A 13784-nucleotide genomic window follows, 5' to 3' on the forward strand; every position below is an offset into this window, starting at 1 on the left:
ATGATTCTCCAATTCACTTAGCTACATCGTCGATTTGAACTACCGGTCCACATATTTGGACCGGCTTTTCAAAAGAGCAACCGGATCACTTTTAAACCTCGCTAAAACCAGCACGTCTCACTTTATTAATGTATCCATGCTGCCTTGTTAACATGAACTGTTCATTCACTTGCCCTTTTTTTTTCATATTATTTTTGGTAACATTCTTCAAATTTTGTGTAGAGCGAAGGTTCCTAATCTCCAATTAGTTGTCCTAACTCTTCCTAATTGTTTTTCGTAGCTGGAAAACTCTTTATGTGGCACTACCCTATGTAAACGTGAATGCTGTTAGCCTGTTACCCATACTCCATCCAAAGAAATTATGGGAATAGCTTCAACGACATTGTCATGTCTAACACTTTATTTTTAATTCTTTTTTCTACAAGTTGAAATATGGGCCATCTTTATAGTGCACCTAAGAAAACTAAATAAATAATATTTCTTATGAAATAATGAATAAAATGCCCTTATAACGATAAGAGATATTTTGGTCATTTATTTTATTAAAAATATGAGGAATATACATACAGACATTAAAACAAATAGGAAAATATGGAAAGATCTAATTTTTCCCAAAAATTACGTCAATGGTCAGTCCCCATGTGGTTTCTTTATTTTTCCTAGTTTGCTAATTACCGAAAGAGCCAATATGAAAAGAGCTAACTACCGGTTTTTACTTTTCTTTTCTTTCTTTTTTCCAAACATTGACACCATTCTGTTGACTGTCTGGGGCATTTGGACAGAGTGACACCGGTCAGAGGTCTGGACCCAGACTGCTTTGTCTATAGCCTTAGGCCACAGAATAGCATGCCACTATTTTTTTATAGAAATATCCATTCTACCCCTCTAAATGATAAAAAATAGTGTATTACAATTCAAGGGTATCTAGATGTCAAAAATTGTTGAATCTAGGTGTCCAAAAATGTTGAGGACTTTGGGTATAAACCACAAGTGGCGTAGTGTAACAAAACCCATAAATAAATGCTACATTATTACACCAGTATACAGAGAGGAATAACTTACTCTCTCTGCAACCAATATAAACAATGCTACATTTCACTTGGAATCAGTGTTCGCAAACTCGAACAAGAACGGTTAATCAAATATGAGCCTAGAAGCGGTTTAACCAGCCTAACTGGTAAACCTACCGATTCAACCACTCTAACTGGATAAGCCTCGGGCGGTCAAAAAAATACTAACAAAAAATGGATTTTAGCCCATTTTATATCTTCCAATGGCTATTTTTAAAATTTTTTATAAAAGATGAGAAAATATAAAAGTGAGTATTAATGACTAAAATAATTTTTAATTTTTGCCATAATGTAAAGAATATTTTAAAATACATTACAAATCAAATTCATTGTTTTTGAGAATTTATATACATTTTTTGAATTTTTTTTTAAAATACAGATTGATCACCATATCCGCCCAAAACCGATCTAACCAAGTGGTTAAGGGTTAGATTGGGCGATTTTACGTGCTGGGAAGTAATGGAAAACATAGTGGATTCGAGCGAGTGCCTAGATGCTGTCTCCCTGTTCTATAGAACCTATAGCTAATCCAAATCCCTCCCATCCCAGCGTCCACTGAATGTGGACCATTCGAGTTCTACCAAAGGTCCAGGCGTTCCATGGACTAGCTGCCTTGAACAAGTTACTGTGGATCAGTTGCAACATGGAGGCATTCCAGTACCTAATAGGTGTGTAGAGTATTTTCAAGCTGAAGATGTTGGGTTTGGTGATAGCCAAATCACCGTACCCATATTTTTTAAAAAACATTAAGGGTATTAAAGTAAAATAAAAATGGACTTTTTTGGTGATCAAGAAAGTGATCTCTATATAATGGGTTAAGGAAGACATAATACTCGTTCTTTGAAGGTCACCCCTTTTGGGGTTATGAGAAAGGATCTTCAATATGGAGATGAGTCTCCAAGAGATAGAGAAACATGGCATCCAACAGAGATGTGGAATTCCATGAGTTTTGGGTTGGTAAGGTTTTCACTTCTAGAGAGAGAAAGTCTCTCGATTGCTCTCGACGTTATCTTTCCGGTAGTGGTATTGCGATGAGAAAAAAGGTATTGATCGACGGTTTACCTGGTCGGGAGAGCAGGTTTACTGATGTTTAAATAGAGGTATATCTCTTGTAACCTAAAACTGTAATCTTCATTGTCATTGTAAAATTTTAATTACCGAGGTTATGGATATAGCCTTACGGGGTGAACCACATAAATTGTATGTTGTTGTTTATGTTTGCTTTATGTCTTGCACTCAATTTATAGTTGCATTCATCTATTTCGCATTTAGCCAACCATGTACAACATGTTGGGTGGGATCCTAGAATTTAGGATTCCCAATTCCGCAAGCAAGGGGTTCCCGGCGACCCTACAATTGATATCAGAGCACAAGGTGTGTACGGGGCTAAAGCTTGCATTGAGGAAAACATTAAAGTGGAATCTTGAAGTTTGATAAACATATAGTTTGAGGTGGAGAAATATGGAGGCAAATGTTTATGAAATTTCCATAATGGAGGCAAGTGCGAAGAAATCAAGAAATACATCTAATGAAGGTCGTTAAGGCAATTATGATGATTTTGCTTTCAAGGTGAAATTGTTGGGTTTGGGGATAGCCAAATCACCGTCCCATATTTTCTTCTAAAGATTGAGCGTATTATGGTAAAATGAAAAGGGACTCTTTTTTTAAGCAAGAAAGTGATCTCTATATATTGGGCTAAGGAAGATATAGTACTTACCCTTTGATGATCACCCTTTTGGGGTTATGGGAATGGATCTCCAATATGGAGATAGGTTTCTAAGAGAGAGAGAGAAATGGCCTCTGAGAGAGATGCGGTATTCTCATGAGTTTTTGGGTTGGTAGCGCTTTCACTTTTAGAGAGAGAAAGCCTCTCGGTTGCTCTCGAGATTATCTTTTCGATAGCGGTATTTGCGGTGGAAAAGAATGTATTGATCAACGATTTTGCTTGGTCGAGAGATCGGGTTAAGAAGGAAAGACCAGTGATGGTTTTTTTCCGATATTAGAGAGAGGTATATATCTTGTAATCCAAAACTGTAATATTCATTGTGGTAGTAGATTTCTAGTTGTCGAGACCGTAGATGTAGCCCTACGAGGTGAACCACGTAAACCATGTGTTGTTGTGGTGTGGTTTTTATGTTTGTTTTATTTCTTGCACTTGATTTATAATTTTATTTATCTACTTCGTATTTAGCCATTCATATACAAGATATTGGGTGGAATCTTGGTATTTAGGATTCCCGGCTCCACAAGTGAGAGGTTCTCGAGAACGCTACAATTGGTATCAGAGCACAAAGTGTATACGGGGCTAAGGCTCGCATTGAGAAAAAGAGAAATATTGAAATTTCATGGATACATGGTTTGAGGTGGAGAAATATTGAGGCAATCTATTTGTGAAAATTCTACAATCTAAGCAAGTGCGAAGAAATCTACCTAATGAAGGTCGTCAAGGCAAGTATGGTGATTTCACTATCAAGGTGTAAATTGTTGGGTTCGGTGATAGCCAAATCACCATACCCGTCTTTTCTTCTAAAGATTAAAGATATTATGGTAAAATGAAAAGGGACTTTTTTCGGAAGCAAGAAAGTGATCTTTATATAATAGGCTAAAGAAGACATAATACCCATCCTTTGAGGGTCACCTTTTTGGGGGTTATGAGAATGGATCTCCAATATGGAGATTGATCTCTAAGAGAGTAAGACACGACCTCCGAGAGAGGTAGTATTCATTGAGTTTTGGGTTGGTAAGGCTTTCACTTTTAGATAGAGAAAGTCTCTCAGTTGCTCTCGAGGTTATTTTTTCGGTAGCAATATTACAGTGGGAAATAAGGTATTGATCAATGGTTTTTCTCGGTCGGGAGAGCGGGTTTAGAAGGGAAGATCGGTGATGGTTTTTTATCGATGTTTAAAGAGAGGTATGTCTATTGTAACCCAAAACTGTAATCTTCATTATGATAGTAGATTTCTAGTTGTCGAGGATGTGGATGTAGTCCTACAGGGTGAACCACATAAATTGTGTGTTGTTGTAGTGTGATTTTTATGTTTGCGTTACTTCTTGCACTCGATTTATAGTTGTAATCATCTACTTCGCATTTAGCCAGTCATGTACAAGATGTTGGGTGGGATCCTAGAATTTGGGATTCTCAGTTCTACAAGCGAGGGGTTCTCGAGAACCCTACAATTGGTACAAGAGCACAAGGTGTGTACGGGGCTAAGGCTCACATTAATAAAAAGATGAATCTTGAAGTTTGATAGATACATGATTTGAGGTGGAGAAATAGGGAGGCAAAATGTTTGTGAAAATTCCACAGTGGAGGCAAGTGTGAAAAAATCAAGAAATTTATCTAATGAAGATCACTAAGGAAATTACGGTGAATTTTTGCTATCAATGTGGAGATTGTTGGGTTTGGTGATTGCCAAATCACTGTACCCATAATTTCTTCTAAAGATTAAAGGTATTATGGTAAAATGAGAAGGGACTATTTTGGGAAGCAAGAAAGTAATTTCTATATAATGGGTTAAGGAAGACATAATAACCGTTTTTTGATGGTCACCCCTTTGGGGTTTATGGGAATGGATCTCCAATATGGAGATGGGTCTCCAAGAGAGAGAGAGACATGGCCTTCGAGAGAGAAGTGGTATTCTCGTGAATTTTGGGTTGGTAAGGTTTTCACTTCTAGATAGAGAAAGTATCTCGGTTACTCTCAAGGTTATCATTTTGGTCGCAGTATTGCAGTGGAAAAAAATGTATTGATCGACAGTTTTACTTGGTTAGGAGAGCAGGTTTAGAAAGGAAGACCGGTGATGGTTTTTTACCGATGTTTAGAGAGACGTATATCTCTTGTTACCCAAAACTATAATCTTCATTATGAGAGTGGATTTCTAGTTGTCGAGACCGTGGACGTAGCCCTACGGAATAGACCACGTAAATTGTGTGTTGTTGTGATGTGATTTTTATGTTTGCTTTATTTATTGCATTCAATTTATATTTGTATTCATTTACTTCGCATTTAGCCAATCATGTACAAGCTCGTAGATGGGATCCTAGTATTTGGGATTCCCGATTTCGCAAGCGAGGGGTTCCCAAAAACCCTATAGAAAAACAAATAAACACTTGTTTATCCATAGTCCCACAACCATAATCATTTGGTTTTGATCTTGAAGCACTTTATCAAATTCCCACAAGCATAATCATTTGGTTTTGGCCTTGAAGCACTTTATTATGTTGCCTTTCAATTCTTGGAGTGATTCCATCCCATTTGGTTAGAAAGATATAGAAGAATCTTTCAAAGCAGAGTCTAGAATGGTAAGCAATCAGGATTGGATCAAATCGCTTATCATCTTTTGGGCCTTAGTAGGAAAGAATCCCAGGGACTTTCAGCCATCTATTTCAATCACAATTGACTGACTATTCTCCATTCCAGACTCACAGAGGACACCAGATCTTCGTGTTAGCAAGCCCCCATACCCTAGGGTAAAAAAGTCGAAATTTGCGGAAGCTTGATGGGCAACCCTGACCCTTCCGGAATTGGGGTCTATAGAAGGGCCACTAATGTCATGTTGGACCTATTCATGCCCTAAGTGGGAAGTGTGACTCCATCCAAGCTGAGGTCCCAAGCCCTTCTAATTGGACTCAAAATTTTTGACAGCAGGTGGGAGAAAAACTTGATTAATAAAGACATTCATCAACCACAATATTCTGGGCTAAGATAGAAAAAGCAAAACCATGGAGTATGTGCTAGATCAAATACCTTTTTTTTTTCAACACTTTCGGTTACTTTTAGCCATGTTCTGGAGGAAAGCTAACGACTAAGCTGATACCATAGCGAAGAATGGGGTGGATGACCATCTCTGGTTACCAAGTCAAATTCACACCCACCCACCGATATGCACCACACTTGCCAGAGTCACATAATACATATTGTGCAGAGGAATCCTGTTTGTTTCTGATTTATACAATTTTATGCCCAGCCCATCACCATCAAATTTTTGTAGCCCAAAAGGCTTCGGATCAATTCATTTCTCCAAAGTTCTAGCTACTGTCACACAATTTTGTAAAGGTCACAAGCGATAAATAAGTTTAAATCTTGACTGAAAAAAAAGGGGCCAAAATAATCAAAATGGATCTGCAAATGCAGGTAGCCTTACAGACCTTTCCATATCCATGCGCATAAATTGTTCATGCTGTGTATTGATGATATTAAGAGGTAATATTGATGCAAGGGCTGCACATAAAAAATATTTTCCAGAGAGATGATTTGTTGGTCAACTGGTCACTAACCATTATGATACAATGGACCACTTTAGAAAGATTTTTAATTTTCTTAGATGCATTGTTTTGCTCAAATAATAATAATGCCTGCATAGTGTTGAGAAACAAAAACAACCTCGCTTTTAAAATTGAATTTTGAGGCACACAATTACACCTAGATTGTTTCATATTTCATGGATGCACTTTTGGGAATTGTTACAGATACATTAAGCTCACTAAACGAGTGAATCTTAGTAACTAAAATCATCTTTAATGAAATACGATGCACACTTTTGATACAAGAGAAGGAGAGAGAGAAATTAGGAGCTATACCCCAACCCCGACTTCATTGCGTTTGGGGCGCATCAAGCCTCAGGATGCACTTTTTGGGAATTGTTACAGCACCTTATGAGTTTCCAACACTCAACCTAATTATAAACAAATTGAACAGCTTTTACTTCCCCAAATGTCCATGCCTTGAATGTCGATAGTGTCCAAATTAGAGCCAAATTCACCAAGATTTAAAGCGAAAGCTCACCTTCTAGAAATTACTGCACAAAAACAGGACCAAGTAAGATATTCAACTAACAAGGGACATGTGCACATGTTTACTGGACAAGTTAGCAACAGTCAAATGTCCAACTAAATGATGAATTGGATAGAAATCACTAAGCATAAGAAATTGCAAAAGAATGATAAAATGAAAGAAACTAAAAGGGTCTCTAAATGATCCACAAGTAGTGTGATGGAAAGCTAAATTCATATTTTCTCCCAAATTTAGTCTTTGAAACTAATGTAAATGGGGATCAAAATATAGAGGAAAGGTAAATATATGATAATGGTCTACTTGATGCAAAACAAATCCATGGATTTCCAAGTAAAAGCAAGAAATGTGCAATATGGATCCATGCAGGATTATTGATCCAGCTTCAAATATACATGGGGAAGTTCTACTTTCAAATAGTTCAATAACCAGGCTTTTGTGCCTATATGGAGATATACCATACAGACAGTGAGTACAATATCCCTAGTCAACATTTAATGGTGGAGATGAACCATAGTTGCTATGATAGACATTCACCTAGTGTCTAGTTCATCTGCACCGTCATCTTGAGATTGGATGGTCAATGCCCAGCCAGTAAATAGGGATACCATACACAAGATGTTTATGCCATACTTTCGATACGTAGATGGGGTCCACATTGAGTTCAAAGGAAAACCAATGGACTTGAATGTGATCCCAACTAAATAATCAGCAAAGAACTAGATAATAGAAACGTGAAAATCAAGAGGAACAAACACAACCAGTAATCACTTTCCGAGTTTCGACAATCCAGGACATCACAAAGCTGCATGGCACACAACATGTATCAAATGAACCCTAAAATAAGACAACAAAAATCAGGGAATATAAGACCAATCTAAAAAAAACTACTAATGGGGAAAGTACTATAGATTTTTTCCCAAAAAAGAAACTAAAATCCTATCAAGAAAAGGAAGGGGGCACTTTAATGAAAGGCATGACAATGTGTTGAATTAAGATGAGACAATGGTCAAATTCAATCACTTTATCCTAGTTTAGTGGGATCTCTAGCTACAAGGAGGCCCATAGGAAACACGCAGCAGCGATTTTAAACTCTTTTAAAAAAACTATGTCTTTACGCAGCTATGGTCTACTACATACTTAATGATAACTTCAATTATTTTAATTCTTTGAAAAGAAAACTGAAATATCTCCTTCACTGGTACAGTATCCACATTATCCGTCCATAAAAGCTGAAAGAAGTATAGTGGAAGATATCAAGTTAATTTTACTCATATCTCTAAATATTATGTTGGAATCAATCTCTGAGCAAAAGAGTGGCATAGAAGCAACTTAGTTGATCAAAGTTCATGAATTGGCCCCTGATCTTCAAGATACTTGCCTCACAAATTCACTTGTTGCAGCCGTAGATGAACACCGATGCTTCCAAAATAGATATCTCTATGTTGATGCCAACTTTATCTTGAGCACAAAGAAGCCAAAATATTGATTTATTTGTGCTGTTATTTGTGCTCAAATGATGGGCCAATGCAAATGCTTCAAAAAGATGAAGTTGCATATCTGAAAAAAAAAAAAAAAAAAACTAATATCATGGATAAACGTCAAGAATACTAGAGCTAACAGGAAGCTGAAACACAAAGAAGCAGTACTCCTAAACAAGATGGATCTCCATAAACTGTATCAACTAATCGAGGGTTTATTCAAAAGAATACCTCCGAGGCAAGGTTCAACTCCCTTCCCACCATCACTTCACAGCTAATATCTTAAAACATCAGGAAAGGTCAACTAAAATAAAGATCAAGCTCTCCAGCTAAATATCAAAAAGACCACCACCTTCATTAGTCACCCCCCCAAAATCATGTCATACAAATGTTAGATCAGGTACATATCGCGCTGTTTTAACTTTGTCTAGTAAGTCTCCCAATTTGGCATAAATTTCGTCTCTTCTAGGGTGTCTCCCATCCCTCACATAGAACTTATGAACCCTTCCTCCAACCACAATCCAACTGATGCCAGGCTCTTTCTTGACACCTCTCTCTCTCATCAGGCTTCTCACACTAATCCCAATCTCCAAACTTCCCAATGATGTATATGTGTTCGAAAGAAGCACATAAGCTGCCGAATCTTCTGGTTCAAAAGAGAGGACATGCCCTGCTGCAAGCTTGCCCAACTCAGCATTGCCGTGGACTCTACAAGCACCTAACAGTGTTTGCCAAACCAAGGGACTTGGAACAACAGGCAAATTTTTAATGAACTCAAGTGCATCATCAAGGCGTCCTGAACGTCCTAAAAGATCCACAATGCATGCATAGTGCTCCTTTTCAGCAATAATTCCATATGTTTCTCTCATTAACTGAAAATAGTAAAGGCCCTTATCCGTCAACCCCCCATGACTACAAGCAAATAGAACACAGAGAAAGGTGACGCCATTTGGCTTGATACTGGTGAGTTCCATCTCATCAAAGAGTTGAAGTGCCTCATTTGCAAGACCATGCTGGGCATAGGCTGAAATAATGGATGTCCAAGACACGACATCAGGGTCCGATACTCTCTTAAAAACCTTACGAGCACCCAATACACACCCACATTTTGCATACATGTCTATCAAAGAACTCCCAACACATGCATACTCATTGAATCCCAATTTATAAACAAGTCCATGGATTTGTTCACCATACTCTAATAAAGAAAGGCCAGAACACCCCATAAGGACACTGGAGAAAGTGAACTGATTGGGGCTTAAATTTTCCATTCTCATCTTTGAAAACATTTCCATTGCTTTGTCCCCTTGCCAATTTTGAGCATATGCAGTAATCATAGTAGTCCATGAAATGACATCTTTCTCAGGTATCTCTTCAAAAACCATGACCGCCTCTTCCAAGCACCCGCATTTAGCATACATGTCAGCTAGAGCATGAGTCACAGCTAAATCATTCAAGTAGTCACATGTTTTGATAATAATGCCATGTATCCCCTCTCCTAGTCCCAAATGTTTTGTAGCTGCACAAGCATTAAGGATGCTACCATATGTAAAAGAATCAATCCTTATGCTTCTCATTAGCATTTGAATAATGAGATCAACTGCCTGAGAAGTAAACCCACTTTGAGCATAACCGGAGATCATGGCATTCCATGGTACATTATCACCATTATCTGCAAGCTTATCGAAGACCATTCTTGCATCAGATAAGCAGTCACACTTTGCATACATATCAATAAGAGCAGTCCCAACAACACTATTAGACTCCAAATCGAGCTCCTTTGCATACTTATGGACATTTTTGCCCTCTGCAAGAGCACCTAGCTTTCCACAAGCTTTCAAGACACAGGCAAAGGTGTACAAATTTGGTTTGACACCTTGCTTGACCATCTTTGAATACAATTCCAAACCTTCTTTATGATAATCCCTCTGAGTATATGCCGATATCATAGCATTCCAAGAGACTTGATTGGGATCAGCCATTGTCTCAAAGACTCTTGATGAATCCTCGATTACATCACACCTCGCATACATATTCATAAGAGAAGTGCACACATATGCATGGATAGAATTACGACTTTTAATAATCTGGGCATGGACCATTTTACCATTATCAAGAGCTCCTAAGGCTACACAGGACTGAAGAGCTGCTGAAAATGCATATTTATCAGGTTGAATTCCAGCTGCCTCCATCTCAACAAAATAGTTAAACCCTTCCTCAGGGAACCCATTTTGGGTGTAACCAACAATCATAACAGTCCAAGAGAACACATTATACTCAGGAATTTCATCAAATATCCGGTGAGCATCTTCTAAACTTCCACATTTGGCATACATATGCGCCAGGAAATTAAATAACAAAATATTTTCTAAGCCCAAAAAAGTTTTTATCAAGCACCCATGATATCCCTTTCCTTCCATAAGCATTCCCCTGCTCGCACACTGGCGTAAAAGCTCAATGTAAAGACTTGGGTCTCTTTCAGGACCGTCATTTTTCTCTCTAAAAGCTCCTCTGCTTTTGAATTCCAAATTGTTCGTTGATGTGTTCTCCTCCATTTTGAACGAAGGGCTAATCTTCATCTTCTGGATATTTCCATTATTTTCAGCGCTTTTTTCATTTAGAAAAGCTTGAAGTTCCATGTTCTCAATGTGGATTCTCATCTTTTCTCCCATTAGTGATGGTCCAACCCTGCAAAGATTGGTTTTTCCTATATTTTTAGTATTTTGGTCATTGGAACAGCCAAGAATCTTCACGGTTTCCTTTTGGGTTCCCATTCTTTCTTCAAAATATGAAGGTGTAAGCTCAATTTTCTCATTATTTTCTTCAATTATCAATTCCCCCTTGTGGGTATCCATATTACCTTCAGTTTGTGAGGATTCAAGCCGCCCACCCTCAATCCTCCCTCCATTTTCACCTTCTTCTGCATCAATACACCGTTTAACTTCCATTTCTTCATTGTGAACACATAACTTTCCTTCCACTTTTGTGGCCATGAATCTGTTAATTCTGGTTCTAATGATAGCATCATTGTGAATTCGAAACTTGAGTCTTTCTGGTGACGAGCCTATAGCAAAATTACGTGCCTGTAATCGAGTTACCCATAATCTTATTCATTTATATCGGAACACACACAAACAGAGAGAGAGAGAGAGAGAGTACTTTTGAAGCTAAAACAACACAAAAAAGAAAAGGTGACTAACCTGTAGTAATGGAAGTGGCTTTGAGGAATGGTGGTGGAATGGAAGAGAGCTATGTATTGTGCTCCTTAATTGCAGAGGGAAGGCATGACATGCCATAACCCCTCTCTCTGTAGTTTGTAATGATAAAACCCTCTTACTTTATATCTACTCTGGCGTGTGTACTTGTGCCTTTGTCAGCGGCGTGGTTTTTATTTTATAATTTTGCATATTTCATGAAAGAGCCTCGTGACGTCAATTGTGGTGGAGTTAAGTCAAACCCAGTATTTGCGACGTCAATTGTTTGGAAGACTTGCGGATATTAACAATGTTGTACGGATATTAAAAATTATGCGAATCAAAATAATGTTGGACTTTCTGGTAAATGGGTCATCTCCTTTCTAGCAAGGCCGAGGGGATCTTGCTACTGAGTTAAATTTGCTGTTCTCTACTAAAGTGATGGATGCAGAGCCTCATGGTGTCTTCACATTGTTCCTGCCAACTGTAGAAGGAGATTTATTAGATGTATGTACTATAATTTACATATCTACGGTTGCCGACACACTCAATGAAAAAGCCACGGTTTTTCTGATGCAACCATTTGGCTGATTAGGCCACTTGATTGTATTTTTCTTCATTTACTTCATGATATCACGCAATTGCCTAACATAAGGTTGTAAATTTGTGAGTTATAATTTTTGTTATTATTTAATAAAAAATAGGTACGGAGCCTTCTTCCCACTGATTTACCCAAAAACAAAAAATACAAGAAAACATCCTTAACTATATTAGAAGTGCCTCACAAGGTGAGAGGGTGCGACCAATTCCAAACCAACCCGGTCCGGTCTAGGTCATTAGAACAAGCCCCAACCTATGTCGAAATATGAAAAATAAAAATGGATATATGATAATATTATATGTTTCGGATAAGATACAACAATCCAACTTGCATAGGCTTGGCATGGACCTGACCTGATTATCAGGTCACACTTCTAGACTTTGGCAACCCAACCTGATTGCAAGTTCCACTTTCAAGCCCTTTCATTCTATTCCAAAAAAATCCAGGTTTAGAAGTATTCATCATCATCCAAGCCTTATCCCAATTATTTGGAGTCAGCAAATTTAAAAAAACATTAACTGCAGAAAATAAACAATAAGGGTTAGTGCATTTCTGTTGTATAACTGTGGCAAGCCTTATAAAGGAAACGGCAATATTTTACACAAACAAAGGCAAAAGGGAAAAAGGGGAAATGTGGAAAAGAAAAAAAATAAGGAATTATATTTTGTGATACTATTTACAACTAACTACAACCATTAAAAGTGAAAGTTGATGGGTAGGGTTGTGTCACTAAGTAAAAGATTTTTTACCAGGGTAGGATTGCCCGACACAAGCACAAAACCCCACCATGGGCCGAGCGGAGACCCAAACTAGGTCCCAGATATGAAAGGAAAGTATATATTGTATATCCGGTTAATATAAAAGGCATATATTGTAATCAGTAAATATGGGAAGGGTATGATATTGTGTCTTGTATTTTATGGTAAGTCTAGGTATAGTTTAGGTGTCTATGATTTAGCATATATTAGTGTCATCTGTAATTTATCTAAAGACAAGTCTGTATATTCATATCAATTAATGGACACTGAGACTCTTCAGAGACACTTGAGACTCTTCACACAAGTAACCCATCCTTAGTCGGGCAAGTCCCTTTTATGAGAGTGAGGCTCTAAACAATCAAATTAGAGCCTACCTCAGAAATTTCACTACAAAAGATTGTTTTGATGCCCAAATATACTCAAACTGATCATCTAGACATCAAGATGCATGGACATGAGAAAAAAAATGGATTTCAAGTTTCGAAAATAGTGCATCTTGTAACGCATATTTGGATCGCCAATTTTCAAGATTTTCAAGTTTTCATAGATCTACTTGATCTACACTATTTTTAAAGCTTTAAATTTTATAATTAAAGATTAAAATATATTTCAAGACAATCACAAAGATTTTCAGTATTGAAAGCCCATTCCTCAATAATATTTAAAAGTGCGCTTTATTTTGATTGTTTAGAGCCTCGGCTCTATACAAACCATATAATATATATATATATATATATATATATATATATATATATATATATATATATATATATATATATATATATATATATATATATATATATATATATATATATATATAGAGAGAGAGAGAGAGAGAGAGAAAAGGGTAGGGGCCTTGTTGCCAAGAGAAAGAGAGGTAGAGAGAAGG

The 13784-nt window shown here is 37.3% G+C and overlaps 1 protein-coding gene across 1 annotated transcript; it reads right to left on the minus strand.

The window, feature by feature from the left end:
* Window positions 1-6435: 6435 nt before the first annotated feature.
* On the minus strand, window positions 6436-11653 carry LOC18432259 (putative pentatricopeptide repeat-containing protein At3g25970). The gene is made up of 4 exons (XM_011624415.3): window positions 11543-11653; window positions 8574-11425; window positions 8243-8421; window positions 6436-6868 (listed from the first exon to the last, which is right to left on the minus strand). Exons 1-2 carry the CDS (start codon window positions 11636-11638, stop codon window positions 8723-8725), a joined length of 2799 nt encoding a protein of 932 aa, XP_011622717.2. The 5' UTR covers window positions 11639-11653; the 3' UTR covers window positions 6436-6868; window positions 8243-8421; window positions 8574-8722.
* Window positions 11654-13784: the final 2131 nt, after the last annotated feature.

This window comes from Amborella trichopoda, chromosome 8 (genome assembly GCF_054954075.1).
Source record: "Amborella trichopoda isolate Santa Cruz 75 chromosome 8, AtrichopodaSantaCruz75HAP2 v2.0, whole genome shotgun sequence".
Lineage (NCBI taxonomy): Eukaryota > Viridiplantae > Streptophyta > Magnoliopsida > Amborellales > Amborellaceae > Amborella > Amborella trichopoda.